This window comes from Thunnus albacares, chromosome 2, assembly GCF_914725855.1.
Source record: "Thunnus albacares chromosome 2, fThuAlb1.1, whole genome shotgun sequence".
Classification (NCBI taxonomy): domain Eukaryota; kingdom Metazoa; phylum Chordata; class Actinopteri; order Scombriformes; family Scombridae; genus Thunnus; species Thunnus albacares.
In genome coordinates this window covers 16,187,009-16,214,102 of record NC_058107.1, presented here as the reverse complement: position 1 = coordinate 16,214,102, position 27,094 = coordinate 16,187,009, and the positions used below count along the sequence as shown (strand labels likewise).

The 27,094-nt window shown below is 39.5% G+C and overlaps 3 protein-coding genes across 7 annotated transcripts; all 3 read left to right on the top strand.

Annotated features, from left to right (window-relative positions):
• Positions 1-1,618: 1,618 nt before the first annotated feature.
• Positions 1,619-12,005, top strand: gda (guanine deaminase). Its single transcript, XM_044368780.1, has 14 exons — positions 1,619-2,105; positions 2,801-2,889; positions 3,135-3,306; positions 3,586-3,673; positions 7,525-7,630; positions 8,245-8,272; positions 8,395-8,502; positions 8,787-8,894; positions 8,979-9,076; positions 9,277-9,344; positions 9,595-9,741; positions 10,014-10,132; positions 10,244-10,271; positions 10,368-12,005. Exons 1-14 carry the CDS (start codon positions 1,977-1,979, stop codon positions 10,442-10,444), a joined length of 1,365 nt encoding a protein of 454 aa, XP_044224715.1. The 5' UTR covers positions 1,619-1,976; the 3' UTR covers positions 10,445-12,005.
• Positions 12,006-13,728: 1,723 nt separating this feature from the next.
• On the top strand, positions 13,729-18,542 carry si:ch211-214j8.12 (uncharacterized protein LOC100000539 homolog). 4 transcript variants are annotated; one of them, XM_044368767.1, is made up of 5 exons: positions 13,729-13,787; positions 15,049-15,367; positions 15,756-15,922; positions 16,178-17,406; positions 17,569-18,542. In XM_044368767.1, the coding sequence occupies exons 2-5, from the start codon at positions 15,121-15,123 to the stop codon at positions 17,942-17,944; spliced, it is 2,019 nt and encodes a 672-aa protein (XP_044224702.1). In that variant the 5' UTR covers positions 13,729-13,787; positions 15,049-15,120; the 3' UTR covers positions 17,945-18,542. The 4 variants fall into 4 exon arrangements, with proteins under 4 accessions (XP_044224702.1, XP_044224685.1, XP_044224693.1 ...); XM_044368750.1 differs by having other exon boundaries at positions 13,746-13,787; positions 15,046-15,367; XM_044368758.1 differs by lacking the exon at positions 13,729-13,787 and adding an exon at positions 14,165-14,361.
• Positions 18,543-18,983: 441 nt separating this feature from the next.
• On the top strand, positions 18,984-26,818 carry entpd4 (ectonucleoside triphosphate diphosphohydrolase 4). 2 transcript variants are annotated; one of them, XM_044368730.1, is made up of 13 exons: positions 18,984-19,131; positions 19,528-19,655; positions 19,764-19,961; positions 20,054-20,259; positions 20,446-20,596; positions 20,771-20,874; positions 21,111-21,170; positions 21,361-21,491; positions 22,100-22,266; positions 22,377-22,701; positions 23,096-23,181; positions 23,292-23,453; positions 25,498-26,818. In XM_044368730.1, exons 2-13 carry the CDS (start codon positions 19,648-19,650, stop codon positions 25,730-25,732), a joined length of 1,833 nt encoding a protein of 610 aa, XP_044224665.1. In that variant the 5' UTR covers positions 18,984-19,131; positions 19,528-19,647; the 3' UTR covers positions 25,733-26,818. The 2 variants fall into 2 exon arrangements, with proteins under 2 accessions (XP_044224665.1, XP_044224657.1); XM_044368722.1 differs by having other exon boundaries at positions 21,361-21,515.
• The last annotated feature ends 276 nt before the right edge of the window (positions 26,819-27,094 follow it).

The window sequence follows — 27,094 nt, the reverse complement described above, 5'->3', positions numbered from 1 at the left end:
TTGATAAATTTAAAAGAATGTGACAATATTTCAGTCCTTACTTCCTCATATGTGGCATCAGGACATATGAATGGATTAATTTTTGAGTTCAGTGCCTGGTGTGATCCTCTGTCTCTGCTCTCCTTTTACACTCATGACTTAACGCCAACCTCATATTGACCTGGTTTTGGAAATCCCCTAGTTTTTTCCAAGTAACAAGTTTACTTAAGTATCTGTTATTTTGAGTCAAAATTATCCAGATACCCATTCAACCTGCGGTCTGGAACAGACCCAATGAGTAATAACAAAACTAAAAGCCCAGTGGTGTTTGCTACATCAATGACACACCAACAATAAACTTACATCCTGTTACCAATGTTGATATAGTATCTAGCTTAGGTCCTATATAACAGTACTGCAATATATCTTACATTCATGAAGGTTATAGTGCTCAGTTTGTGTTGAAACTGTTTTAGTGAGGTGTGAACTTGATTGGGTTCATTACAGAATGCTAAATATGGAAAAATATTTGACATGTAAAAAATCATCAGTGAAAAAAGACTATAAAAAGAGAAATTAAGGATAAATTTGGTGGTTTTGCATTTTCCAGTCCTAATTTGTGGTTAGCAAACAGTTTTCAAGGTGAATTAAGAGCATTTAAAGTAATATTATGAACATGACAAAAGACAATGATGGAATGATATGGGAAGAGAAATTTCATCTGTGGTTTATGAAGGTATTATGTTAAATGTTTTCTAACCCCACTATACTGTGTGTTTTATTACTATACGGTGTCACTGCTGTGTCCTGCCCGTTGTTACCTTAAGATATAATATAAATCTAACCCAAACATTGAGAGGATATTCTCAGTGTTATTACCAATATAATACTTACCGCTGCACTTACCCCTATTATTACACTGTTCCCTCCTTGATTACTGTGTTATTATGAAGAAGTAAGGTGCCACTTATGTCTAATGGGAAAGTCCCGGAATCATGACAACATTTCCCAAACGTGAAGTGACGCACGTGAGAAACTGACTAAAAGGAACACATAACAAACCAAAGAGAGACCCAGAGGAGACGTGCGTGTGCTGCCTGCCACGTATCCTCACATGGCTCAGACTTCTAGCGGCGTTTGCGTCACATAGTAATTTCAAAATTCAAGTTCATTCACAAGAGGAAGTGCTCATATGCGAATGTTTCGACGTTAACCTGCCGTTGGCACTCCGAAAGACAGATGGTACATATTGTGCTTTAAGGTAATTTATTCATAGCCTATGCTGCTTAAATGCATTTTGAGGGCTAAAAGAATTAAATAAATATAATAAGTTGCTGCACAGTAAAGAAGTCGCAGATCCACTTGAACTTGAACCTTCTCTAAACTACTTATGAAATGATAGATGAGCTTTTTGATTAATTTTGGGGACACCACGGTTTTCTCTGCCCTCATTTTATCTGAGATTTAAGCAAGAGTGATGCGGAGTCACACTTTATTTATTTAATCTACAAAAAAGAAACGTTTGAAACATTTGCGCGTTTGGTGTCTCTGCATCTGGCCTGATGTTATTTCCCACCAAATAGCAACAGCTATTAAGTTTCTTGGCAGCACCTTGACTGACACGTAATTTAGGCTAATTGGTCACTCTGATTGATTATTAAACCGACACAGTTCAAAGGCGCAGACAGTTCTCAGATACATCCGCATTTGAACACAAGCTGTAAGACAAAAGCAAAACCTTGACACGTTTCCAAGTACACCGCTGACGTGCGTTGATACAGGGAGAAGGCTACTTATCTTCTTGACCGATCCTGCAAAACCCTTACACACACCCCATATTTCTGCGCGCTCCCATTGGCTGTTGATTGTCATTTCAGTCAAGTGGATCATTGCGTCCCCCTGTGTCGTGGTGATCACAGTTCCCAGAAAACAAAACCCCGGTACGCTGTTGCTGCGACAGGTCTAACAGCCCGACTCCGACCTGATCTGGTGAAGGGATGGCAAACTCTAACAGACCCTCCACGACTACTGCGCACATCTTCAGAGGAACATTTATCCACGCGACCCAGCAAACAGCGGTGCAGATCCTGGAAGATGCGCTCCTGGGAGTGGATACGGAGGGAAAGGTTTGACTCTAAAATATCTAAAAACAAATCTAATAACGGGTTTTGGTATGATTGAGAAGTTGGCTGTTTGAAAAAACGTGGGCTCATCTACATATGCCTTTGGCTATAGTTTGATAAACATTTATAGATCTAGTTATTCCAAACGTTGCGCACTAACAATTTGGTATAAAAGACGTCAGAGTTGATCAAATGTGTGAATCAGTTACATAATAAAAACAGCTGTTGCTTTCACATTTTGGCCAACACTACGCCCTTAAACACAAACCTATCATTACAATCTTAAGTAGCCTCTTAAAATACAACAAGGGGGATTCAAATTCATAAAAACGTCGTTAAGCCATCCAAAGAAAAATTGTATTGGCTCCATACTCATACACAAGGAAGTCATAGACTGGTTATTAATGAATTAATTAATTATGTAGTGGATAGAGATATGAAAAGAACTGTGCATCAACACCCTCAGAGACATGCACACAAAAAGGTTTTATAACATTACATAAGGAAGACACTCAACTTGCTACAGAAGTTGTTCGTTTAGATAAAAATTAGATACAAGTACACATGTATGATGTTTTCAGCTCTCACAGCTTATTCTTTTTTTTTTTTTTTTTTAACATCCAAACACTCATCCACACACTGTAGTTGTAGTTTATTCATACAGCCTAACCATTAATTGATTTCCTTTCTGCCATTAGATTGCTTTCATTCGGAAAGGCGAAGAGCTAGACAAAGTGTCTCAGGCTTTTGGATTCAGCCCATCTGAAGTCACTCAACTGACACAACAGTAAGTAGAATGTATAAATTATTTACTGGATATAATTTTCATTTACAGGGCTTTATACTTGTTGACTTCAATAAGTCAAAGACCTGTATTTTCTGCATCAACAATGATATTATATCTGTTACTCTACTATAAAATATCAGCATGCATCACTTTTTAATTTTTTTTTTTTACAGTGGATCATTTAGAACAATTTAGGACATAAAAACAATATATTTTAACCATTTTCATGGCTTGCTGCACCGCAGTGAGTTCTTCATGCCAGGGATGGTGGACACCCACATCCATGCACCCCAGTACAGCTACATTGGCACAGCCCTGGACATGCCGTTACTGGAGTGGCTCAATACATACACCTTTCCGATGGAGTCACGCTTCAAGGACATGGACTTTGCCAGAAAAGTTTACAATCAAGTAGTGGTGAGTTTGCCAGCATTATGCCTTTTGAATGAAATACATACAGTTAGCCAAAACGGAGTCCTGTGGCACACTGCGAGAGGTTTGATATGTTTATGATGGTAAACTATAGCTGATGGCATTACAAGCTGCCTCAGGAACAACTGGGAAAGTGAAAAATTCAATGACACAGCCTATTGTTACACAGCCTGTGATTTGAGAACAATTCAGTGTCTTAACAACACATAGAGAAGAGAAAAAAATGTTGTCTTAATCCTGTAAAATGATCCCTGTGCTTTACAGAGAAGGACGCTGAGAAACGGAACAACCACTGCATGTTACTTTGCTACCATACATACAGATGCTTCTCTCCTGCTGGGCGACATTGCACGTAAGAAGTCCCACAATCAAAACACACACGCACACACACACACACACACATTTTGATCCAATCATTTATATTGTTATTATTATTATTATTAGTGTATATTACAATGAACAGTGGATTGTTTTGAAGTTGCCAGTTTGTATTAGTAACTAGTAAAAAGTGGGAGCTGCTCCTATGATAAACAGAAGAAAATACTAGTAATGTAAGTGTGTTCTGTAAATGTTATCTTTGTCAATAGAAACAGAGAGAGAGTCCTCAGTCAGCACTTGTGCCTTGTCTGTATACTCATTATTATAATCAAATCAGCAGCTCAATATGTGATTCATGGGTCTGATATGTTTTTCTACCCACTGTGGCTGTTTCCCTTTGCAGCTGGGTCAGAAACAATCTTATTTTGTTCACCTTTATGCCTCGTCCTCATCACCTTGGTGTCATGTTACATATTACTGAGCACTCACATAAATACGTAACAATACAACCACACTGAATTGCACACTGGCTTTGGAAGCTTTACGCAGTCTTTTTGTGTGTTTAGGGTCATTGAACCTTCACCTTCATCCTGTTCTGAGCGGCTGTTTCATTTTGCTGAAAATCGTGGTTTTTCAGTGTGTGTGTTTGTGTGTGCGCATGGGTACATGTTAACTTTTTATTGTAAAAGACATCACAGTGAGACGTAGAGAAACCTAGAAGAAGGCTGGTTTTCTGTAGTTCTAGTTCTAGCTCTAATACATGTATTTAAAATTTTCTCATGCAACAATCTTGTAAGGTCCAAAGTCTAAGGTCCTGGAGAAGTCTGATTTAAACGCACATGTTCTGCTGTACTTGACTGGAACTGTTTAATGACCTGCTGATCATGTTCAATATCTGTAACACCATACTGGTTGCAGCAGAACGCTATATATAGTACATAACTCACCATTCGTTTCATGGAGTTATGTTATAACTGGTGGACGTCACCCTCACATGCTCCCCCTACCAAGCAAAATCTGACATGAAATTCATATAAATATGACCAATGTATAGAATTAATGATAACTAGAAAAGGCTACATTTTCTGAATAACATTTAAGTGAACTCTTATGGGCTCTGCTGAAAAGCCCCAAAACACTTAAAATAGTTGAAATACCAAAACAGTTGAAGTCATAGTTCAAATGGCATTCAAAATAGCAACACTGAAAGAAGCTGAAATAGCAGAGAAAATGTAAGACCTACAAAAGTTGAAGTCTAGTTGAAGTGTATGAAATTGAAGTGTTCATGTGCTCATGTATTATTAACCACCAAATCAGATATATTGGAGGCTTCAGAAGTGACGTAAATGTTGACATGAATGCTATTTACAAGTTGAAAATGATTAATTATCAAAATTTTGATATGACATGATCATAAGTTGAAGTTGGGCAGAACTACATTGGCAAACCTAATAATATGGTTATTTAACTCATAGTGTCATCATCTCAGCATTTTGGGTGACAATAAAATAATTTGAGTTGAGTCAAATGATATAAACCAGGATATCTTCTGTCTTACAGTAACACAGCCGTCTGATCTTTTGTTTGTTTGTTAACTCAGCATTTATTTATTTATTTTTTGGTACAAATAACACACGTTCGCTATGGATTCAACAAGACACCAGAAACGTTCCACTGGGACACGGGACACAGACCTCTTTTACAGAGGCCATTTTGATATGTTACAGCAGGAAAAGTGCAGGTATAACTAATAGTGTGAATTAGTACTGCATTCCACTTAGGCTTGTGGTAGTGAAGTCCTCATGGAACAGACATTAGTTCCACCTGGGGTTTTTCTGCTACAACATGACACAGCATTTCTGCAGTGAAAAATGTCATTATTACATGTTGACTTCATCATGTAGTTCATGCTGAGCTCTCCTGCTTTTCCTCATCCCAAAACTGCTCTATAATGTGTGTCAATTAGTTGGTTCCTCTGGAAATTGGAAGATTAATCTCCACTAAAGTGCAAATACCACTGGAATGAAAAGGCAGCATCATTGAAAGCCTTCTTATAGAGAGGTCCTTTGTCAGTATTTCAAGATTTTTGGAGACATTTCAGATGATATTAAGTTTATGTCTATATTCTTCCATAAAGCTCCTATACCTCCACCTCCACACAGGTGTTTTCACTTATTTTGTCTGAGCTCTTCTCAGGACTACAGTGTACTTGATTGTTTGTTGCATCTGTTAGGACAGGTCAGTTTATACATTACCATCCTTATTATCTCTGCTCAACTTTGTCTAATCTGCTAGAATAACACCAGGCTGTCTCGCGGATTAATCTGGCCCTGCACTACAGGATCCCCCTGTTGTAATCAACTGTTATTTGCATAACTGTCATACCATGTTCAAACTCGTATAACACACACATTTTCCTGTTATATATTTAGTCAATCAGGAACTGAAACCCCAAACTGTAGCCTGCATGACTTACATATCTATAATTCTCTTCCTTTCTGCACAAGCAAAAACTTGGGCAGAGGTATACCTAACACAATTACAACAAGTATATTTGTGAAAGGACTACATGTAAATTAAAACATGTTAACATTTTAATGCACTGGTTCTTGAGCTCTGGCATATACATATAAGTCTCATGTAAAGAGGCCCAGATGTACAGTTTTACTTGTCTACATTTAGCTTTAAGTATAGGCTTGCATATTTGACAGGATAGAAATAAAAACATTATCTTAACTCTGCACTGGGGATGGAGGTTAAAGACTTACAGAGTTTAAATGATAGGTTTTATTGTGCATGTCTGTGCGTGTAAGAGTCTGTGCATGCGCTTGTGCAATATGTATCTAGCTAGCTGTATTTCATGTATAGTATGTGTGTCTGCATGTGATTTCATACAACATAACAAGGATTAGGGCTTGTGAGTGACAGCAAGTTTAACTCTGACATGCAAAAGACCTGAAATGCTGTATTATGCTACAGACATGTGGACAAGGAAATAATAAAAAGCCTAAAAGCTTATAGCACCTGGTATTTCAAGGCAGTCTCCCATCCAATTATTAACCAGGCTGGACTCTTAGACTATTGGACGTGGCATTATGTCAGTAAGCAATTAACAAACACTATTGACAAAGTTCTGCACTTCGTCAGCCTCATTAGAGTTAGCATGTATAATTTAGAGCTCTCAAATATTTGTCACCTCCTGGGCAATCTAAGCTGCGATATCATAAACTGGTTGGGACTATTGGGTATGTTGTTCTTGTGGACAAAACTTATTGTTGAATGTATAACAAAAAGTGTAAAAGCTTGCAGCACCTAGAATGTCCAAGAAGTCTCCTATTCAAGTACTAACCTGGCCAGACTCTGCTTAGCATCTGAGATCAGAGCAGATGGGATGTGTTCAAATAGGTGTTACTTACTACATACTGGGCATTATGAAACATAGAGAAGAGGAACTCTTCCGTTAAGTGTTACAGAGAAAAGAAGGTGTGAGTGCAAAGCTCTTGTTGGGTTTGGACTGTCGTTCCTCTTCTTAAGTTGGGACAGTTGTTGCTCTTGTGAAAGAAACACATTGTTGAATGTATAACAAAAAGCCCCAAATGTTGAAAGCACACAGTATTCTCAGGCAGTCTCCCGTGCAAATACTAACCAGACTAGACCCTGCATAGCATCTGAGCTCAAACAAGGTCAAGCATGCTCAGGGTTTTATGGCCATAAGCGATTGGCACTGCCACACACAGAAATATAGTACTCCACTTTATAACCCTCTTTAGAATTAATCTTTAGATTTTATAGCTCTTGAATATGTGTCCTAGATACTCCAAGCATATATAAACATGATATTGTATACTAAAGGTCACAGTCTTGTTATCCTTATTTTTCTTGTAGATAAGTTTGGACAGCGTGCCTTGGTGGGCAAGGTGTGTATGGACATTAACAATTTTGTGAAACATTACAAAGAGTCCTCTCAGGAGTCTCATGAGGAAACCCGTCGGTGAGTATCAACCGTGTAATTTCCATGTATTGTAGATCTGTAGGTATCAGTGTGCTGAAAGGATATGAGTCTTAATTTTGCCCTTTGAAAGGATATGATGGAGATATGAGTCTTATTTTTGTTTAATGTATCAGTACAATACTGGGCCTTTTACTTTAGTGAGAACATGCTGAATACTGAAGACGTTTTCAGTGAGGAGAAATTCCCAGAGGCAACAACTTTAGTTACGCTGAATTTATTCAATGTGTCTCAGAGAAAAGGCAGAGGCGGGCAAGTTTCCGTTGAGTGCTTAAAGCCACTGCATCTAGTAGAATATGTCATAGATAGCGACAAAAACAACAGATATGTGACATATAGTTGGGATGTACAGTATGGTACCATGATGTAAGGTAACAGTTCATCTGTAGGCTCCCTTTTTAAACATGTATGTGCACATCACAGAGAATGTGCACCTGATCCTGAAGTAATATTTGCCTCATATGCCTGTTTTTGTTGCTAAAACTATGAGTGTATCCATTTTACAGAGAGAAATATCTCTGCAACCACAATCCCCTGCAGATGTTGTGAATGTGGCAGACCCAGACGAATTATAACTATTATTTTTTCCCCTCAAGGTTCATTGCAGAGCTCTTGGAAAAGAAGGTAAGATTCTATGATATGATCAATTCAATAAACATGGCAATAACAGAAAATGTAAGAAATATCCAAAGGACGTTGTTCTGTTTACCCATTCCTGTGTCTCCTCCCTCTTGGTTTTTTGGCAGTACCCTCTGGTGAAACCAGTGGTGACTCCCCGCTTTGCTCTATCCTGCACAGGAGCCTTGCTCGGAGAGTTGGGAGAAATCGCTAAGAATAACAACCTGCACATTCAGGTGAGCTCACCGTGGCAACCAAACCAGGCTATGTCCACAGGGGACAGTTGCCATAGAGACCACTTGGCGTTGGACCTGTGGGGTTTTTCAAAGAATGAAATTAATACACAGGCGTACAATTTTCAAAAACAGAAAGCTGACATGAAAGAATTTAAATCAAGTGTTGTAGAATAGCATTTGACATTAGTTATCCTGTTACAGCTTTTCACAAAGGCGGCGCCTCAGATTCTGTGAGAGTTACAGTCAGGTGTCTGACATATGATAGTGTGTTTGTCTATTTCCAGAGTCACATCAGTGAAAACGTGGAGGAAGTGAAGCTTGTTAAGGATCTGTTCCGTGATTCAAAGTCCTACACAGAAGTCTACCACAAATTCAACCTGCTCACTGACAAGGTGAGACATTTTTGTAGAAAAACATCAATGTTGAAATAAATGCCGAACATGGTCGATATTATTCATGATGGTGATGATTCACAGACAGTGATGGCCCATGGCTGCCACCTCAGCGATGAAGAGTTGGTCTTGTTCAGAGAGACAGGAGCCTCTTTGTCTCACTGCCCCAACTCCAACATCTCGTAAGTCCCGCCTGTTTGGCCAAATGCCTTGAACTAAAGTTCAGGAAGCTTTGTAGAACACAGATTTTTCCAATTGAATAGCACCTAATATGTATATCATATTTAAATGCCTGAATGCAAAAATCAGCAGTTGAACATTTATAAACAGATGAGACTTTATTGATCCATGTATAATTAGTCATCTCTCTTCATCTACCCAGGTTGTGCAGTGGTTTGTTGAATGTCAGAAATGTCCTGAACCTCAAAGTGAAGCTGGGTCTGGGAACAGGTGGGAGCAGAGCAGCTATTTTATTGTTTTAGTGAGTGTAGTCAGCTGAATGTTTTGGTCGGTCAGCTGACCATCAGCTGATCACCTCATTTGTATTTTGTTGGTTTAAATATCTGTCTGAAAGTAAAAAACAAACAAACAAACAAAATGTCTCAAGGCAGGAAAAATCTGAAAATTTGAAATGGACATGTATGCTTGTGATTGCTCGTGTTAGTTTGACCCATCTGATGTGTTTGTGGTCCTGCATCAGACGTGGCGGGCGGCTACTCGGCCTCTATGCTGGATGCTGTGAGGAAAGCTGTGGAAACATCCAAACTCTTGACCATCCAGGACCCAAAACATGACACGCTCACCTTTGAGGAGGTGTTCAGGCTGGCCACGCTGGGAGGCAGCCAAGGTAAGACGCAAAACCAGCTGTCACTCAGAAACAGAGGGAGCATTGTGTAGAAGTGACAGTTGTCAGACAAATTCTACACCAACAGTAAATTTTCTCGCTCAAGTGTCTGTATTAAAGACATGAAGTCACTCTGTATGAGAGTGCAGCAGTGGAAATGCCTGATTTAATACACCAGCAGCTCTGGGAAAAAGACATTTTTAATGATGACTGATGCAATTTTACAGGAGGGCAAAGAATATAACAGTGTCTTTGAATATATGTTGTTTCTCTAGCTTTGTCCCTGGATAACCAAACAGGAAACTTTGAAGTAGGCAAAGACTTTGACGCCCTGAGGGTGAATGTATCTGCTCCTGATGGACCCATCGACCTGGTCCAGCCTGAGGGACCAAAGGTTGGTAGTAGGGCACTGTCTGAATCTATTGGGTGGCATAAACAAGCACATTTACACATAAATCAAATAAAGCAAAAAAAAAAAAAAAAATCCTCATCACTCTCATTTCAGATTCTGTTGGAAAAGTTCTTGAATATGGGTGAGTGTCAAATTCAGATTATTTCAGACTTTTCAGACTCAGGAGTGCAGCCTACCATTTACTTTATGTTCGTCTCTGCTTCTTCCTCTCTTACAGGTGACGACCGGAATATAGTGGAGGTGTATGTGGCTGGAAAGAAGGTGGTACCATTCACAGAGTTAACAGAAGAGTAAACCTGTTGATCCTGCACACACCTTCACTTATCTAAACTCCCTAGTTTGAAGAGGACTTTAGATTGTAAAACGAGACACAATATGTACTGCATAACAATGATTAGCTTGAAACACTGCTGCACATTCATCATTTGTTGCTAAAACAAATAAGTGGGAAATTAATCATCAACATAAATACTTTACCGCTAAATTCAGAGGACAGCAAAGGCAACATGTTTTTAATGATATTTAATGAAGCTCAGCTCAAATTCATGCTGTCTTTCACATCTTTTAATACAATTACAGGGCTTTTAAAAAGGAAATAAGGGACTTATTAGGTTCTGTGAACATTGCACTTTTTCTGTAAATGCAGATGTGCTTGAAATTGTTTACTTAACTTAAGAAATGGGAACATTTTCTCTATCAAGGAACACTTAATTCAAAATCACCAAATTTGCTGCAATGGCTTGATAATTAACAAGCCACTTTTAAGTTCTCTTTGTTCATGTACATGTTGTTGTAGACTTTTTTTTATAACTTTTTGTTCTATTTACTTATACAGGTTTCCGTAGAAACTTACAAATATACAAATACAAGTAGCTTCTGTGATGTGTTACCATAAGTTAAGAAAAATAAATTCTACCACGTCATTATCAAACTGCTTCACTGTAAGAAATTTGAACAGGACAATTGTCCATAGACTTGATTGGCATAGTAACATACAGAAGGACTTTGTACTGGTGACATAAAGTAGCTCAGTTCTAAATGTAGCCGCAGTGCCTGACTTGATTATCTACAGTGGCACCCGTGGATCCCGTTCTCATGCTTGCGTAGCTAGAAAATGCTATATGATCAGAAGACTGCAATGGACTTGCCTTATAATCATAAATCCATTTTACACTTTACACTCCATTCAAATGCCTCGGTTCAGGTGCTTAAAATACAAAGGTTGATTCTATTACAGTATTTTATAGTATTCTCTTGACTTCAGTACAACACATTCAGTTTTTTATGCAGTACAGTGTCCTTGAGAATGAAGAGCTCAGTGTGGTGAAACTGGACACTCATGGTATCATTCCAGTGGTATGACTGTTCTCTGTACGGACTGAAATGATATGTTTATCTAAGATTTAGCCACACAAACCCTTGCCTTATTCACTTCAAATCTGCACCTTGATTTGACTCAGTGGAAAGTGATGCTGCACTTAACCTGGTGCCTTATTATCAGAATCAGCTGCTATTGTAATATTTTTTCGCACTAATCTTTAATTAATAATTAATGACTGAAAATGTTTTTTTTTACCACTGAGATCTTTGATTTTATAGACTGTACAAAATTGCAAACATTACAAATTGTCTTATGAATGTTGGGAAATTAAGGGAAATTAAATGGATTGATTGCTGATTATGTGTTTGTCTTGATAAATTAGACTGTATTTAAGATAAGTTTACTTTTCTACTGATTATAGCCAATTTATACGACAGCATATCCTGTAATAGTACATTTTTTATACGTTAAAGGTACTTTTTGTACTCTTTGGTGTTTCATGTTATGTGAGATTGAAATAAAGAATACTACCAAGTCTGTTTTTTTTATGTTGTTCAAATTTCATCAGCTGTTATTTACGCAGCAGGTATTGATGAGTGATCATTGTTATGCAATTGTCCATCGTTAGGGGTTACAGGTTTGAGTGATACTGGGTCAAAACGAAGCCTTGAGGTCACGCTGTAATTCTTAATCTCTCCTCGAGACGTCAGCTGTCTGTGATGTTTTGCTGAAAGCAGAAACCTCTCCGACAAAGAATAGATCAGCATTGCTATGGTAAGCCAAAGCCAGAGAGGACCCTTCAAGACAACACAGATAGATGGAATGTGTAGCCAAAATGTGTTGACAATGACCTAAAGCTCAATGCAACGTGACTTAAGATGTCAAGGGTAAAGTGCAGTCCTTTGTTTAGAAACGAGTGAACCAATTAGACTAATTTTTAGACTAATATTGTAGGCTAATCTGCTTGGGTTAAAGACTAACACAGACTTTCAGAAGATAGAATGGGAAGAGACAGCATCCAAGTTACACCAGCTTGGATGTTCGCTGTTTACGGTTCTCCTTGATCAAGTAACTTCAATAAACATTCTCAGCATTAAGACATCAAAGGCTCGTGTGTGCTTCTCTCCACTGAAGTGTCGACCATCGCTCAGAAATATCCACAACAATCATCACCCAGGATGTAGGCAAAAGATATGAATTGACCCTGCAACCCACTAACAGACCAGTCAACAGCTCTGTTAATAGATTATGTTCACCACCTGCGCCAGACAGCTGAAACATGAGGATGTCTATTGTCATGTCCTACTGACAGCAAAGCATCTGCTCCGTCTCAGATAGAGCCTGTGCACTGAGAAGAGATCATACAGTCACAGCCACTAGAGGGGAGCACTGAACTTCAAATTCATCACATATCTCATACCTCCAGTTACCAAGATGTCACAGGACCCAAAAATATATTTCCCACGATTCCAATATCCAGCCATGCAGACAGTTTTCTAATCAAGTATCAATATCAAGTATCCTTATTAAAGATTTATAAAAATGTAACCAATAGTCAGTAATAAGAACATTTAAGTTGCCATGTTGTGTGATTCTGAGATTAATTTTATGTGAGCACCACAAGCACAGTTCAGCTTTTTATGATGCATAAAAAGTTTTCCTCCACAGAACTAATGCTTACAGTGTCCCGAGAGTTATTCAACATGTCAAATCTGTGGAGTGGAGGAAGGATGTAGATATATGTCCAACATAGGAAGAAGCATGGTTAACCACTAGATTATTATGAACTTGTCCAGGAAGAAGTTTATCAGGTTTTTCATCATTCCATAGATAAAATACTGCTATATGCCAGACCAAAATCTGGCAATTGTTTAAAATAAACAGATTATTTATAGCCTAGTTTTCACATTTTTTGGAATAATCCTACACATTTCTCTAATCTATCACCTTCAATCAACCTTATTGATAAAGATAGTAACCCAGGTTAGAGATCAATGGTAGTTTCAGTAAAATCTATTTATAATAACATTATAATATAACTAGGAAATTTAAGGAGCTTCCAACAAAAACTGTGGATTGCAAATTGTAAAACAAACGTATAATATGGAAAGATCAACTCTCTAATTGAGACTCAGTATTGATACATTGGTTAATTAGCCTATAAGTAACCCTTTCATACATATAGTGAACAACCATCATTATGTATGAGATTGTGTATTGCCCCTGGAGACATAGACTGTTATTTTTTGTTTTTGTTTTTATTTTAATGTCATAAACATAAACCGAAGCTATCGGCATGGCTTGATACCAGTAGAGGTAAGTGAGAAAATATGGTTTCACTTAGCGTTAAGCACACTTTCTGTTAAAGGGAATAATTGAAAATATAAATAAATAAATAAATCAGGTTGACAGTTATTTTTAAACATGACCTATAGTCTACATAAGAAAATGGGAATTTTTTTGCCTGCCTATGTTCTCACCATGGTGCTTACAGGTATGTTTTGAAGCCGCATATCTGCCTTGAACATAACTCCGATTCAGGCTCAAGTGATTTTTTGCCCTCAGTTCGGTCTCTCTTTGAGACACTACCCCCCAGGCCGCCGCTTCATCAATCAATGTCACTCACTTCATGAAGTGTAAATTGGTTATGTGTGGTTAGGATTAAGACCGTGGCTGGGGTTCAAGGCTGTGTGTTTTGATTTATTGGCTACAACTTGAGAGAAAGTTGTGCCTGAAAGACTAAACTCAGGGCTACAGTCCAACTAGCCTACAGTCAGGAAGTGCTGTTGAGAGTCACGCAGTGGAAAGATTGTTGCACAATTTCATTTGCTCCCAGCATTTATTCCCTTATTGGGCGTCAAGACACTTCCAGCGCCATTAAACCTGGCAGGTAAGGGTTAAAGCAACAGAAAGTCTTCTTCGATATGACACTGTACGCCTGACAGTTTACCTCTATCTCTCTATCCATTCATTTGATGATGTTGTTTTGATATTGGCATTAATACTAATCAACTCGGAATAGTAAACATTAGTGAGGGTAGCTACACAATTTAGTGTCTCACAGTTTAATTTCTCTTCTTAAAATAAAACAAAAATTAATGAAGTAAAAATCAAGCACAATCTACTAGCCTAACTGTTTATATCTGAACCTTCTTCCAACACAAGTAAAACATGTACACACTGCCTTGTTTAACTTACTTTTTTGTGACATTGCTGATGAAAACGATGAAAACATTTGAGTATATGTGCCAAAAATAAAATATGCCAAAACCTTAATATCAGCATATAAATCACATAATACCTTTCCTCCCTGTCCTATGTAACAAAGCAATCTATAGTTTTGTCATATAACTACCGGTTGTGACCAGCCCAACCAAAAAGTTATTTTACTTTAGTTTTAGAGGCATGAAGAGGTGAAATCATACAGTAATTTGTTAGAAAACTTGCAAATTTTAGAAGAAAGTCAGAAATATGCTCTTTATGGTTCCTATCCTCCTAATAATCTCATGAGCCCTAGACTGGGAACTACTGGTCTACACTGGTGAATATACAGTATGTTCTCTTTGCCCTCCAGCAGCAAGGAGACGCCACCCCATCACACAGATCCAGCACCCACTTCAGCACTGAAACCAGCCATTGCTGTCCAGTGATGCCCTTGTTTCGGGCCTCGGGTGAGCGTGGGGTGAAGGCTCGGCCCAGACGAAGGAGGACGAGGAAGACGGAGTGGGCGGGGAGTTACGGGAAGACAGATGAAGACGGCTCTGTCCCCTCATTGACAAGGCTGTGTCTGCTGAGCCTCGCAGACAACATGAAGGAAGTGTGGGTGAAAGATTATGCTGACAAATACTTGGATCATTACTCATTCAGGCACATCATGGGGCCTTTCAACTTACTGCGTGAGTGAGGGTTTGTTCAACACTCAACCAGATAGTTAGAAAACAATCATCTGCCTGCTCCCACTACCACTGTCAGGCACCAACATACAGGTGTTACTGTGAATAGTTGAAGTGACTGCATGTGTTGTCCCTCCCTTACAGGTAACATGTCCATCAATGAAGTGAATTTTAGCAAATGCCATATACTGATTAACTGGTATCCACTGGTACACACTGTATTGCCTAAATAATTAATGAAAATGAAAGTGAGCTTATAATTTGTAATGTACTTTCCAATGTGTTCATTTTGTCTACAGATTAAATGATTTACAGAGTGATTGACTACTTCTTATCCCGCTACAACATCTCCCCATCTGTCTCTTTTTCTACTCTTTATCTCTCCCTATAGCGGGTGAGCTGGTCGAAGAGCTGACATGGTTGCTGTGTACCAGGAAGCAGTTGTCCAGAGCAGCCCTCCATCTCCTGCTGGTCCCCCAGCTACGAGGTCTGTCTCTGGAAAGGTGTCCTGGTCTGGCCACCTCCGCTGTCTGTGGCTACATTGCTGCACGTTGCCAGGTCAGACAGAAAGTAGTCTCCAGTGCCATGTTTGTTTATAGATGTGATGTAGATAGTAAAAATGGTTCTGTTTCTGTTGATCTCTTGAGTTCAGCGTGTATTTCTTTAATGTCTTGATGTGTCAAGTCAAGTCAACTTTATCTGTATAGCCCGATATGACAAATCACAAATTTGCTTCAGGAGTCTTTACAATCTGTATAGCAATACAACATCATCTGTCCTTAGACCCTGGATGTGTCCTTCTTTTCGTCTCAGGCTCTGCACAGTCTGGACCTATCAGGAGCACAGCAGCTGCCTTCAAAAATCCTGTCTGAAACCCTCCGCCATCTACCTGCCCTGCGCTCACTTTCCCTGTCTGGTACGTCCTGTGACAGATGTGTCATCAGGACCATCACCCACCACTGCCCTTTCCTGCGCCATCTAGATGTATCCCGCTGTAATTTCCTTTCCCCCGCTGCACTGCTTCCTCTTGGAGGTGGGCCCTTCTGTTCCTTCTCTAGCAGTCCTTCATCTTTTCGCTGCACCTCTACATCTAAATCCTCTAATTCCCCTTCCTGCTCTGACCCCTCTTCCTCCGTTTCCACACCTCTGTCTCCTCTCCCCCTCGGTAGTCTACTGGCTCTTCATATTGGGTTTGGGGAACAGGAGGGAGATGCTGTGGCGGCTGCAGCCTACCTGCTCCTCTCCCTGCCCTGCCTGGAGAGAGTGGCCATGGACGGCCTTTCTGGGGCATGCTGTCTCATCCAGCACGGAGAGTTTGGACAGACAGATGAGTTCACCGATAGAGAAGGAGTTTCCAGGCTGGACGAGGTGTGGAGGGAGAGGAGGCACAGGCAGGGCATGGATAGTTGGAGGAACAAGAGGGAAGGAGCAGCAGATGATGAGGATGAAGACAAGGGGGAGAGCATATTGTGGGAGGGGTGTAGTAGTGAGAGCGAGGAGGATGCAAGCAGAGACAAAAGGCCAAGCTGCTGTCAGAACCAAGCAGAGGGAAAAAGGCGAAGAAGAGTTTTGTCACAGTCAGGTGACGAACGTCTGACCCTGCGCCTGAGGGAAGTCAAGGGCTTAACTTTTGACTCACTGGACAGTTTAGGCCATTTATGTCCAGACATCTATTCCTTATCTGTCAACTGTGATGATAATGAGGACACTAGAGGAAGAAGCCAGGGGTCTCTGTTAGCCACAGGCCTCTACACTTGGTCGGGCCAGCTGCGGAGCCTCTCAGTACACTACCCAGGCCCTCTGGTGGATCTCCTTCCTGCCTTGCAAGTTGCAGGCTCCTCCCTGGTCTCTCTCACCCTGGAGGGGGTGAAAACCAGCCCTCACACCCCTCTACTGGAGGTCGTCCAGGCCTGTCCCAAACTCAGAGACCTGCTCATCTCCGCTGAGCCTCCCACCACACCACAGGAAGAAGAGGAAGAGGAAAATGAGCGGGATGATCAGGATCTTCCACGCCTGCCTAACCTCTGCTCTTTCACACTCAAGTAAGTCTACTGTTGATGATACAGTGCGTATTAAATTGGACCTTTCGCATGAAAGGATGCTGTGCACAGGACATTGTGACACTTTAACAATAACCTGTTTTAACCTATTAATCTTCTTTCATTCATCAATTCATCTTCTTTGTGTCTCCCATGTCACTACAGTTTCTCTTATGAGCACAGCCAAATGAAGCCCGTCATGTCCTGGATGTCCCTGAGGAGAGCGCTCAGGTGTCTCCTGACTGGTTCTCCTTTACTGGAGAAGCTCTCACTGGTGTCCTTGCCATGCCCTCTGAACTGCGTTTTACAGGATGTACTGCGCGTAGTCGACTTGGACCTGAATCACTGTCTTCCCATGCCGCTTGGACGGGTACAACATCTTAACCTGCCACGGACAGATGTGAAGATGATAACTGTGAAAAGCATAATGCAACGGAGCAAGAGACTTAAGTATGTAGATGTGAGTTACTGCTGGCAAATCAGTCAGCTTGAGTGGTTAGACAGCAAGAAGTTCAGTAAAGTCCAAGTTGTCTGGGTGTAGTGAAGAGACTGGCAGGCTCTGATACAGGAGCAACACTGCTGAAGGTGGATAAAGTATTCAAATAAAAATACAGTGCATGTTGTTTACAGAGTCAATTGTTTTAATGTCTACGAGTTTATGACTACAACACTATAAATTTGGTTATTTTTGTAACTAAACTCCCAGACAGATTGACCTTTCTGCCTGGTATTGCGGTTACAGTTTGTCCCATGTGGGACTTATTCCTACAGTGCCTTGAATGAATGGTATTGTGTTTTAAAAAACATCTTTTGACGATCAGGTTGTTCTGAGGTTATGGTGCGGTGTATAAACAGACAATATGTAATTTGTGAGCGAGTACACCATTTCTAATGTAGAAAGCTGTTTGTATATTGGTTACATTTACTCTATATAACAGTTCAACTAATGAAGCACACTATTAGTATTACAAGAAATGATAAGAAATAAGTCTATATATTTATTTTGTTTTTGTTATCAAAGTTTATATTTCAGAACTGATATGCACTGAACAGAAGATACATTGATTATTTCCCCTTTTTCTTGTACTTTTGTAATTTGCAATAAAGGAGGGGAAAACGTTTTTCCTTGACTGTTAACACTCTTTGGCTCAGTAGATATTAAAAGGGAGAAGGACCATACAGGACAACATCATATCTGAGGTTGGGCACTCTTAACAGAATAAAAGTAAAATTTAATAGGCAAGCAACCAAATTCAGATTTGCTTTATTGGCATGAACATAATGAAATACATTCTTACCAAAGCATACTGTTATGTGACATGAAGTTACATTAAGTAAGCGTGTAAGAAAAAAAGACAACAGCAACAATGACATTTTGCATAATAATACACTATACATACACTACACTACATTACATTACAGCTACATTACTAATAAAGGATAAATACATAATCTCTGTTTGTGGAGGGCAGTATTACGCTTTTCAGGTTACAGGCTGACGGAAATTCATTAGTAGAAGAAGAATGTTGGGCGGTTTTGGATGTACCCATGTTGTTACTAGTTATCCGGGAAACGCGGAGACAAAAATCAAACACACCATCGGGACAACCACGTCACTCACCGGAGACTTGCTGCCACATACTCTCGCAACATTAGCCAGCGGTTAGCATCTGGCAGCTCACAAATGTCCATTTTACCGCAGAGGAGGGGACTTTTACGTTTTTGTTAGTAAGTATCAGTTCAGTTAAAGGCAGCGTACGTATAAGTATACTTTGTTGACGCTGACGAGTTGTGAAAATATGTCAAATCCTTGTCTTTTAGCTGTCTTCCACTGCCAAACATACGATATTCACTCTCCTCAGACGCAAAGGAGACTAACGTTAGCTAACCCTGTCTGCTATATTTTTTAACAATATCATTTCTTAGCCATCATTGAAATCAGTTTAATTACCATTGACAATTTAGATATGTTTAAATCCCCCCTTTAAGCACGAATATAACAACGAAGTGTACCGAGTATGTCCACCAGTCAGACCACGATATCGTTAGGCCTTTCTCATACGAGAGCTAACAAGCAAATGTTAGCCGAGTGACGTTAAAATGTCCAATATTTTCCCTTAACAGGTCATGGCGGTAAGGAATGAAAACGGGATGGAGCCGTGGATTATACAAAACCTCCCTCCTTCAGCTGACTGATTGATGATTCATATTAAATAAACCAATAAGTTGAAGACAATCTGCATCATGGGAAGGTTGGTTTGTTGTCATATGTGGAGGGGATGCAGTTCATGAACCTTGTCATATCTTTGACATCTTAGGCACACTTTGCTCAGGCTCTCCTCTCTTCTATCTTTCGACAGGATCAGCTTCTCGTGCCTTTTCCCCGCCTCATGGCATTTTAGCCTGTCGTCCCAGGTTCTTCCTCGGCTCCTGATACCTTCCCTCAGACAGCTGCTCTTCATCGGCCTGGTGCTCTGCCTCATAGGACTCCTCTATCTGCTGCTTGTCACTGGAAAGGGGCACGCCAGCTGGATCAGAAAAGAAAACCACTTTCACAGGTAAACTAATAGCTTTTACCTAAGTGCATGTGTTATTATTATTGACACAGGCACTATTATCTTAATGTGAACAATACTTTGCTCTTCAAAAGGCACTTGGCGAGGGTGACTGATGTGGATGCAACAGATACAAGCAACCCCAACCTGAACTATGGCCTGGTGGTGGACTGTGGCAGCAGCGGCTCCAGGGTGTTTGTGTACTGCTGGCCCCGGCACAATGGTAATCCCCATGAACTCTTGGATATCCGGCAAATGAGAGATCAACATCGCAAACCAGTGGTCATGAAGATAAAGCCGGGTAAGATATGCAGTGCTTGGCTCCCCATAATCACAATAAAAGATCATTTAAATAATAGCTTGATTATGAGCATTAAATACTGAATAATTGGTACTGTTTGTTATAAGACTTAAGTATAAAATGAGAAACGATTATCATTTAGTTCTGTTAGTATAAGAGCTCTTTTCTTTATGTTTTTGTTTTCAGGCATTTCTGAATTGGCTAAAACACCTGAGAAGGCCAGTGATTATATCTATCCACTGCTGAGCTTTGCAGCACAACACATCCCCAAAAATAAGCACCAAGAAACACCCTTGTACATCCTGTGCACAGCTGGAATGAGAATCCTTCCTGAAAGGTACAATATGGTCTAATGAGCATCATCTCATACTACATCCAGAAGCCTTGGATATAAATATAGCTGCATGAAATATTCAGACCCCAAGTTTAAACAGCATAACACTTGAAAGAGAAAACTATTAATGTTTAATATGCTATACATTTTATAAAGTGTCTGTGTTCATTTACTCAGTCAACAGGAAGCTCTTCTAGAGGATCTGCGAACAGACATCCCAGTCCACTTCAACTTCCTCTTCTCAGATTCCCACGTAGAAGTGATTTCTGGAAAACAAGAAGGTAAATGAAAAGGAATAATAAGAACACACAGACATTATGTTCAACTAAAATGTATTGCAGTTGCAGCCTTATTGTATTTTTAATGCCTTTTTAGAATATCTTGATCATGTAATGACATATTTGATAAAAATTAATTTAAAATTTGCAGTTGTAGTATTCTCCTATGTATGCAGCAATGAAGATGATGATAAAAACATATATAATAAAATGTTAAAATTTGTTGTCTTGGGTTTTAGGTGTCTATGCATGGATTGGAATAAACTTTGTCCTGGGGAGGTTTAACCATGTGCACAATGGTAAGGACACTTGCAAGTAATATTTCAACAATTGAAAAAGTTAATTTTTGTTAAGTTTTTGGGACATTCAATAACTGATGTGTTACATGTTAACCAGCCTCCATAAAAGTGCTATTTTGGGGGCCTTTCCAAGGGAGACAAATCTGTAGTAAAACAGTCATCACATAATGTCTTCTGTCAATCTTTCAAGATGGTGAAGCTGTAGTAGAGGTTAATGTCCCAGGCAGCGATCAGCAGGAGGCGATGGTGAGGAAAAGAACAGCTGGCGTCCTGGACATGGGTGGGGTCTCCACACAGATCGCATACGAAGTGCCCAAAACTGTAAGCTTTGCTTCTCCACAGCAGGTTATTATCCACAACCAATTCTGTTTTTGTGCTGCCTTTGTTTTTTGTCACTCACCCTTTGTTCTTCTCCCTCTTCCAAACCTCTCTCATTCCCTGGTTAAACCTGTATGCACCATTTTTGTCCCGTGGAGACGATCTGCTCTCCATTCATCACTATTGAAGGCATACTGTAAGCCTGCTGCATGAGTCCATAGCAGGATTTAGGACTGAGAACATTATGTCTTTTATGTAGACAGTTGAATGTAATGGAAATTATCCCTGTCAAGAATTAGTGATGGATGTACCGCAGGTGCCATATAAGCTGCTCTCCCTTTTTGCTGTCATTGTTTTTCCATTACACCATGTGATATGTAATTGAATTTTCATCTTGTTAGATAGTTCCAGCTTCTGCCTTTTGAAATATATTAGACTTGACATTCCATTATTGAACTCTGAGCTTATGTGGCCTTAAACATAGGTCACCTGCTTTGATGATTAAAATATCTGACGCATGTCAGCGCTGCTTAACGCATATTGATAAATAAACAAGGCTATAATTTTAAGGTGTCATTTTTCCCTGGCTGATGGTTTTTTTTGTCTTTTAGGAGGAAGTTGCAAAGAATTTATTGGCAGAATTCAACTTGGGGTGTGACGCACATCGCACAGAGCATGTTTATCGTGTTTACGTGTCCACCTTCCTGGGTTTCGGAGGAAATGCAGCACGCCAAAGATACGAGGAGAGCATCATCAGAAATACTGCCACTCGAAATAAGTGAGAGCCACAGATAGATCTAATAGCTTGATTTCATTTTTTTTAAAATGTTTCCAACCGGTCAGAACACACTATTGGGTGTATTTACACCGTGTTTCTAATTTCACCAGGCTCTTAGGTCAGCATATTGGTGAGACAGCAGAGTCTCCCCTCCTGGATCCTTGTCTACCCACAGACCTACAGGATGAGATTGGTCCGTCTACACAGAAGCTGTATCTGCGAGGCACAGGGGACTTTGACCAGTGCCGACAGATTCTGCAGCCGTTCCTCAACCGCACCAATGAGACTCAAACCTCTTTGAGTGGGATCTACCAGCCAGCCATCGACTACAGCAACAGCCAGTTCTATGGCTTCTCTGAGTTCTACTACTGCACAGAGGATGTGTTGCGCATGGGCGGAGATTATAATGTTTCTAAATATTCCCAGGCCGCCAAGGTAAATCTTACAGTGAAAAATCTGGCACCTTATGAAATCTCTTTGCGTCAATGAGTAACTTTTGATCTCTAAATTTTTCAGAATGATTTAGCCTCAGTTAAAAAAAATGCATCACAGCTGTTAGAAACACCAAGTCTGAAAGTCAAAGTCCACTAAAGTTCAGCCAAATGTTGCCTGTCAAAAGGCTTGACATCACATCATCATCACAGTTTTGTCAAAAGTAACTTTTAGTCCAACATGTGAATGTGTGAATACATTTTAACTGGGCAGATTGAGCTCTGACTTGCCTTTGAATTTAATTAGTATATTGCTAGTTTTGAAATAATGATATTTGGGAGCAACATTGTACTATTTGTTGACGTCTTAATGCTTGAAACCTTCCTGATGTTTCCAGAGCTACTGTGCTACCCAGTGGAAGACTCTGAGGGAACGCTTTGACTCTGGCTTGTATGCCTCACATGCTGATCTTCACAGACTCAAGTAAGTCTTGGCTGATCAAACCCCTTGTAAATCTCATTTAACCATGTGAGCATACTGTAAAAAAAAAAAAAGATGGTTGTTTATCAATGGTTTTATGTATATGTCTGCAGGTACCAGTGTTTTAAATCAGCATGGATGTATGAAGTATTGCACTCAGGCTTCTCTTTCCCAACTAATTACAAAAACCTGAAGACTGCCCTTCTGGTGTACGATAAGGAGGTCCAGTGGACTCTCGGAGCTATTCTTTACAGAACACGGTTTTTGCCTTTGAGGTGAGTTAGATTTTCTTTCACAGGTAACCTGTTCATAGTGTATCACTTTACTAATCCAGCTGAAAATGATCATTTTAAGTCTCATCTAGCTCATTTTATTTTCCAAATGCAAGTGGAGGAATCATTTATTAACCGTCAGAGTTTTATTTGATAACAGTACACTTTAATTTTGAGAATGAATGGAGAGCTGAAACCATCATCACTACTTAGAATTGGCTGACAGAGGGCATAGTGCTAAGGCTTATAGAGTCAGAAACTTTTAACTTAAAACGTATCCCACTTATGTAATTAAACTCTGTCAATGGCAGACTATCCACACTCTGACATGAGAGATCACCAGCTTCTGTTAAATTCCAGTATCATTTAAAGTTCATAGTTTAAAGCCCAGCAAATGGGATTTATGTGTTTATTTGGATCTTTTTGAGCTCAAGGCTAATCTCCTAAGAGTCCATCTTAAAATTGCAATAAAACATTTTCAGAATACTATAGGCCTACAGCACACATACACATCATATACTGTAGACATATGAGGTCACTAATATGAGCTGTCCATGACACAGTGGTCTGTATTTTGATTCCCGATAATTTAACTTCAATTTGAATATTTTAATAAATTTAACTTTGGTGGATAATTGCTGTAAAGTTTGTGAATCTGCTATTGCTGTAATTGTTGTGTCATCCGCAAACACACTAGCATTTGAATTAGCTAAAGCTAAAGGAAGATCATTCATATAAATAATAAACAACAACAGTCTGTGGGATGAAACAGGTAAGCATGCGTGGTGAAGAGTAGGAACCATTCATGTAAATGCTTTCTTTTACTTAAGTAGTATGTCAACCAGTTAATTGGCTGTTTATTAAAACCATAATGAGTTATTTTATTTTTTTGAGCACTATTGTATGGTCAATCAAATCAAAAGGGACACAAATTTTCCTTGATCGAGGGCAGTCGTCTGTCATAGTTCACAGTTTCAGTAGAATGATTTTTAGGGTATGTATGCTGAGACAAGGTTAAAAGATTGTTTTCAGTGTATTTCCATATATGATCATTCACAACTCTTTCCAGGATTTTACTTGGTGATCAGAGCAGGCTGATTGGATGGCTGTTACATGCAGTCAAAGTGGTTTTAGCATTTTGGAACAGGACATATTTTTGCATGTTTCTACTCTGTAGGAAACTTTCCTTGTTGCAGAGATGGGTTGAATAAGTACTTAATAGGTCTTACAATGATGGAGTTTCAATAATTTGTTATATGAGGTTAGGATTTCCTCTATTTCATCCGGTGATATCTCTGGTAAACGCAACTTTTTCCCAACATAATCTATCTATGGCTTCTATCAATAATTCTTTTAAGACGTGATCTTTGAAAATCAAACTTGTAGTCAAGGTGATTTATTAATGACCTACAGTTTTGAAAAACATAAATACATCAACATTGTATCTATGTGCATTTGTATTAAGCCTGCATTCTGGGAGTGCAGTGTTATAGTGGGGTTATATGGTACATGAGCTCTTTAAGAGATGATGGTGCCTGACCATTAAGGGCTTTGTAGTTGAGGAGAAGGATTTTAAATTCTATTCTGGATTTTACAGGAAGCCAATGCAGCGAAACTAAAATGGGAGAAATATGATCTCCTTTTCTAGTTTTTCTCAGTACTTGTACAGCTGCATTCTGGACCAGCTGGAGAGTCTTAAAGGACTTGTTAGGGCAGTCTGTGAATAAGGAATTACAATAATCTAGCCTAGAAGTGACAAATGCATGGACTAGTCTTTCTTCATCTTTTTGAGACAGGATGTGCCTGATTTTTGCAATACTACGTAAGTGAAAAAAGGCAGTCCTTGAAATTTGTTTTATGTGGGAGTTGAAGGACATATCCTGATCCAGGTATTACATGCCATCTCTTGTGGTCATCTAGAATTTATAGAACCGTAGTTGCATTCATAGATCTCGTTTTACAGGTTTGAGCTGAAGGACTTGTTTAGATGAAAGCTCGAGATAAATAAAAAAAACAAGAACTGAAAAATCTTTTTTTTTTCTTCCAGGGACATCCAACAGGAAAGCCTGAAAGGAATACACTCTCACTGGCGGCACAGCTTCTCCTTTGTCAACAACCACTACTTATTCCTGGCGTGTTTCTTCATTGTGTTGTTGTCTATTATGCTGTACTTACTGCGTCTTCGCCGGATCCATCGGCGGACAGCGCAGCGCTGCACCCCCTCCTCTGTACCGTGGTTGGAAGAAGGCCTTGCCTCACCCACAATCCCTATCAACCTCTAAACTTTGTAGTACGTAACATCTGGACAGCTGTTTTCTCTTAGGCCCTCTGCTTATTCAGTGAGCCTTTTGAAGGCTGCTGTCCTGAAAACGGAGTTTTGGTAAAGTTCACTTAACAGAAAGATGGTACTGAAACTTGGACAAATAAGGAAGATCTTATGTGAGTCTTCAGGCTTAACTGAGCCATGAGAATATTTGTATTTAAGTTATTTTGTTTAATAATGAAAATGTCTTTCTCAAAATCATGTTCTTGCTTGCCACATACTCCTTTGTCATATTCAAATGGCAGCTGCCTCCAGGTGTCTTCAGTTTTATTTCTACTTCTACACAACTTCTCTCAATACATAATCTTTCATGCCAAAATAAATACAGTGTGTAGTAGGTCGTCTGTACTTTGAATTTCACAAAGTTGGACAAATCAATCACAGAGGCTATTTTTATTTTGTTTTGTATTTACATGTGGGCATTTGCCTTTCTGTATGCCTTTTTAGGTGCATGATCACATTTTTAAAAAAAATTGTTGTTAAATGATATAAGCACTCGCAGTTTCTACAGAAACATCAAATGCAATACAATTTATAATTAGAGAAAGGAGCACTAATGCAGTTGAGAGTGAGAATGCACAGTACTGCCCAGCTGGATTGGTCTGGTTTTTTCGTGCGCGAGTGTGTGTGTGTGTGTGTGTGTGTGTGTGTGTGCATCTTTCCCAAATTGTTCTGCCTCATATTCATATTGCGAGACAAGTAGCCTTTAATAGCTATAATAGTGCAATACGTGTCTTGTCACTGTTGGGAAATCCTATAAAACACATCCTGCTCTAACGTCTAGAGTATCAATCTCTCAAAGCCCTGCTGAAATGCTTTTGTTGGACTCTCTGACGATTACGTTGGAAACCGTTGCATATATTTACGTTGGGCTTCATTTTCAGAAGCTGTCATATCACTGCTGTGAGGGGATTGTAATAAATGAGAGCACATGCCCCATTATTTATATAAAAACAGTGTAGTGCAATGTTTTCACTGATGAATGCGAAATAAGAAATAAATGTTGTCACATTGCAATACAGTAAATAAAGGTTTTATGGTTTAATTGTCTGAGGTTTTTTTTTTTCCTGAGGCGATTAGACTCAACAAATTGGTGACTGTTCTGAAGCATAACGTCTACACCAACCACTTCTTACGTCACTGCTGAGAAGCCAGAGCTTATCCCAATCACATTTTAATCTTTGGGTAATTGAGATTAGTGCTGCCTGCCAGTATCTATCAAAAGCAGTAATCTGCAATTAGCCCAGCACAGGTACTGTAGGCTGTTTGATTGTGTGTTACAGCTGTGCAGAAACATTGTGACAGATGTTTTGTTAGACCA

What these genes read in the sequence shown, in the direction of transcription:
- entpd4 (XM_044368722.1), top strand. An exon ending in GATTTCTGGAAAACAAGAAG is followed by an intron (nt 20,875 to 21,110) that starts GTAAATGAAAAG and finishes CTTGGGTTTTAG; the next exon opens with GTGTCTATGCATGGATTGGA. An exon ending in AATACTGCCACTCGAAATAA is followed by an intron (nt 22,267 to 22,376) that starts GTGAGAGCCACA and finishes TAATTTCACCAG; the next exon opens with GCTCTTAGGTCAGCATATTG.
- gda (XM_044368780.1), top strand. Translation starts at nt 1,977, where the DNA reads ATGGCAAACTCTAACAGACCCTCCACGACTACTGCGCACATCTTCAGA. An exon ending in GAGTGGATACGGAGGGAAAG is followed by an intron (nt 2,106 to 2,800) that starts GTTTGACTCTAA and finishes TTCTGCCATTAG; the next exon opens with ATTGCTTTCATTCGGAAAGG. An exon ending in CCTGCTGGGCGACATTGCAC is followed by an intron (nt 3,674 to 7,524) that starts GTAAGAAGTCCC and finishes TTTTTCTTGTAG; the next exon opens with ATAAGTTTGGACAGCGTGCC.
- si:ch211-214j8.12 (XM_044368767.1), top strand. Translation starts at nt 15,121, where the DNA reads ATGCCCTTGTTTCGGGCCTCGGGTGAGCGTGGGGTGAAGGCTCGGCCC. An exon ending in GGGGCCTTTCAACTTACTGC is followed by an intron (nt 15,368 to 15,755) that starts GTGAGTGAGGGT and finishes CTCTCCCTATAG; the next exon opens with CGGGTGAGCTGGTCGAAGAG. An exon ending in CTCTGCTCTTTCACACTCAA is followed by an intron (nt 17,407 to 17,568) that starts GTAAGTCTACTG and finishes ATGTCACTACAG; the next exon opens with TTTCTCTTATGAGCACAGCC.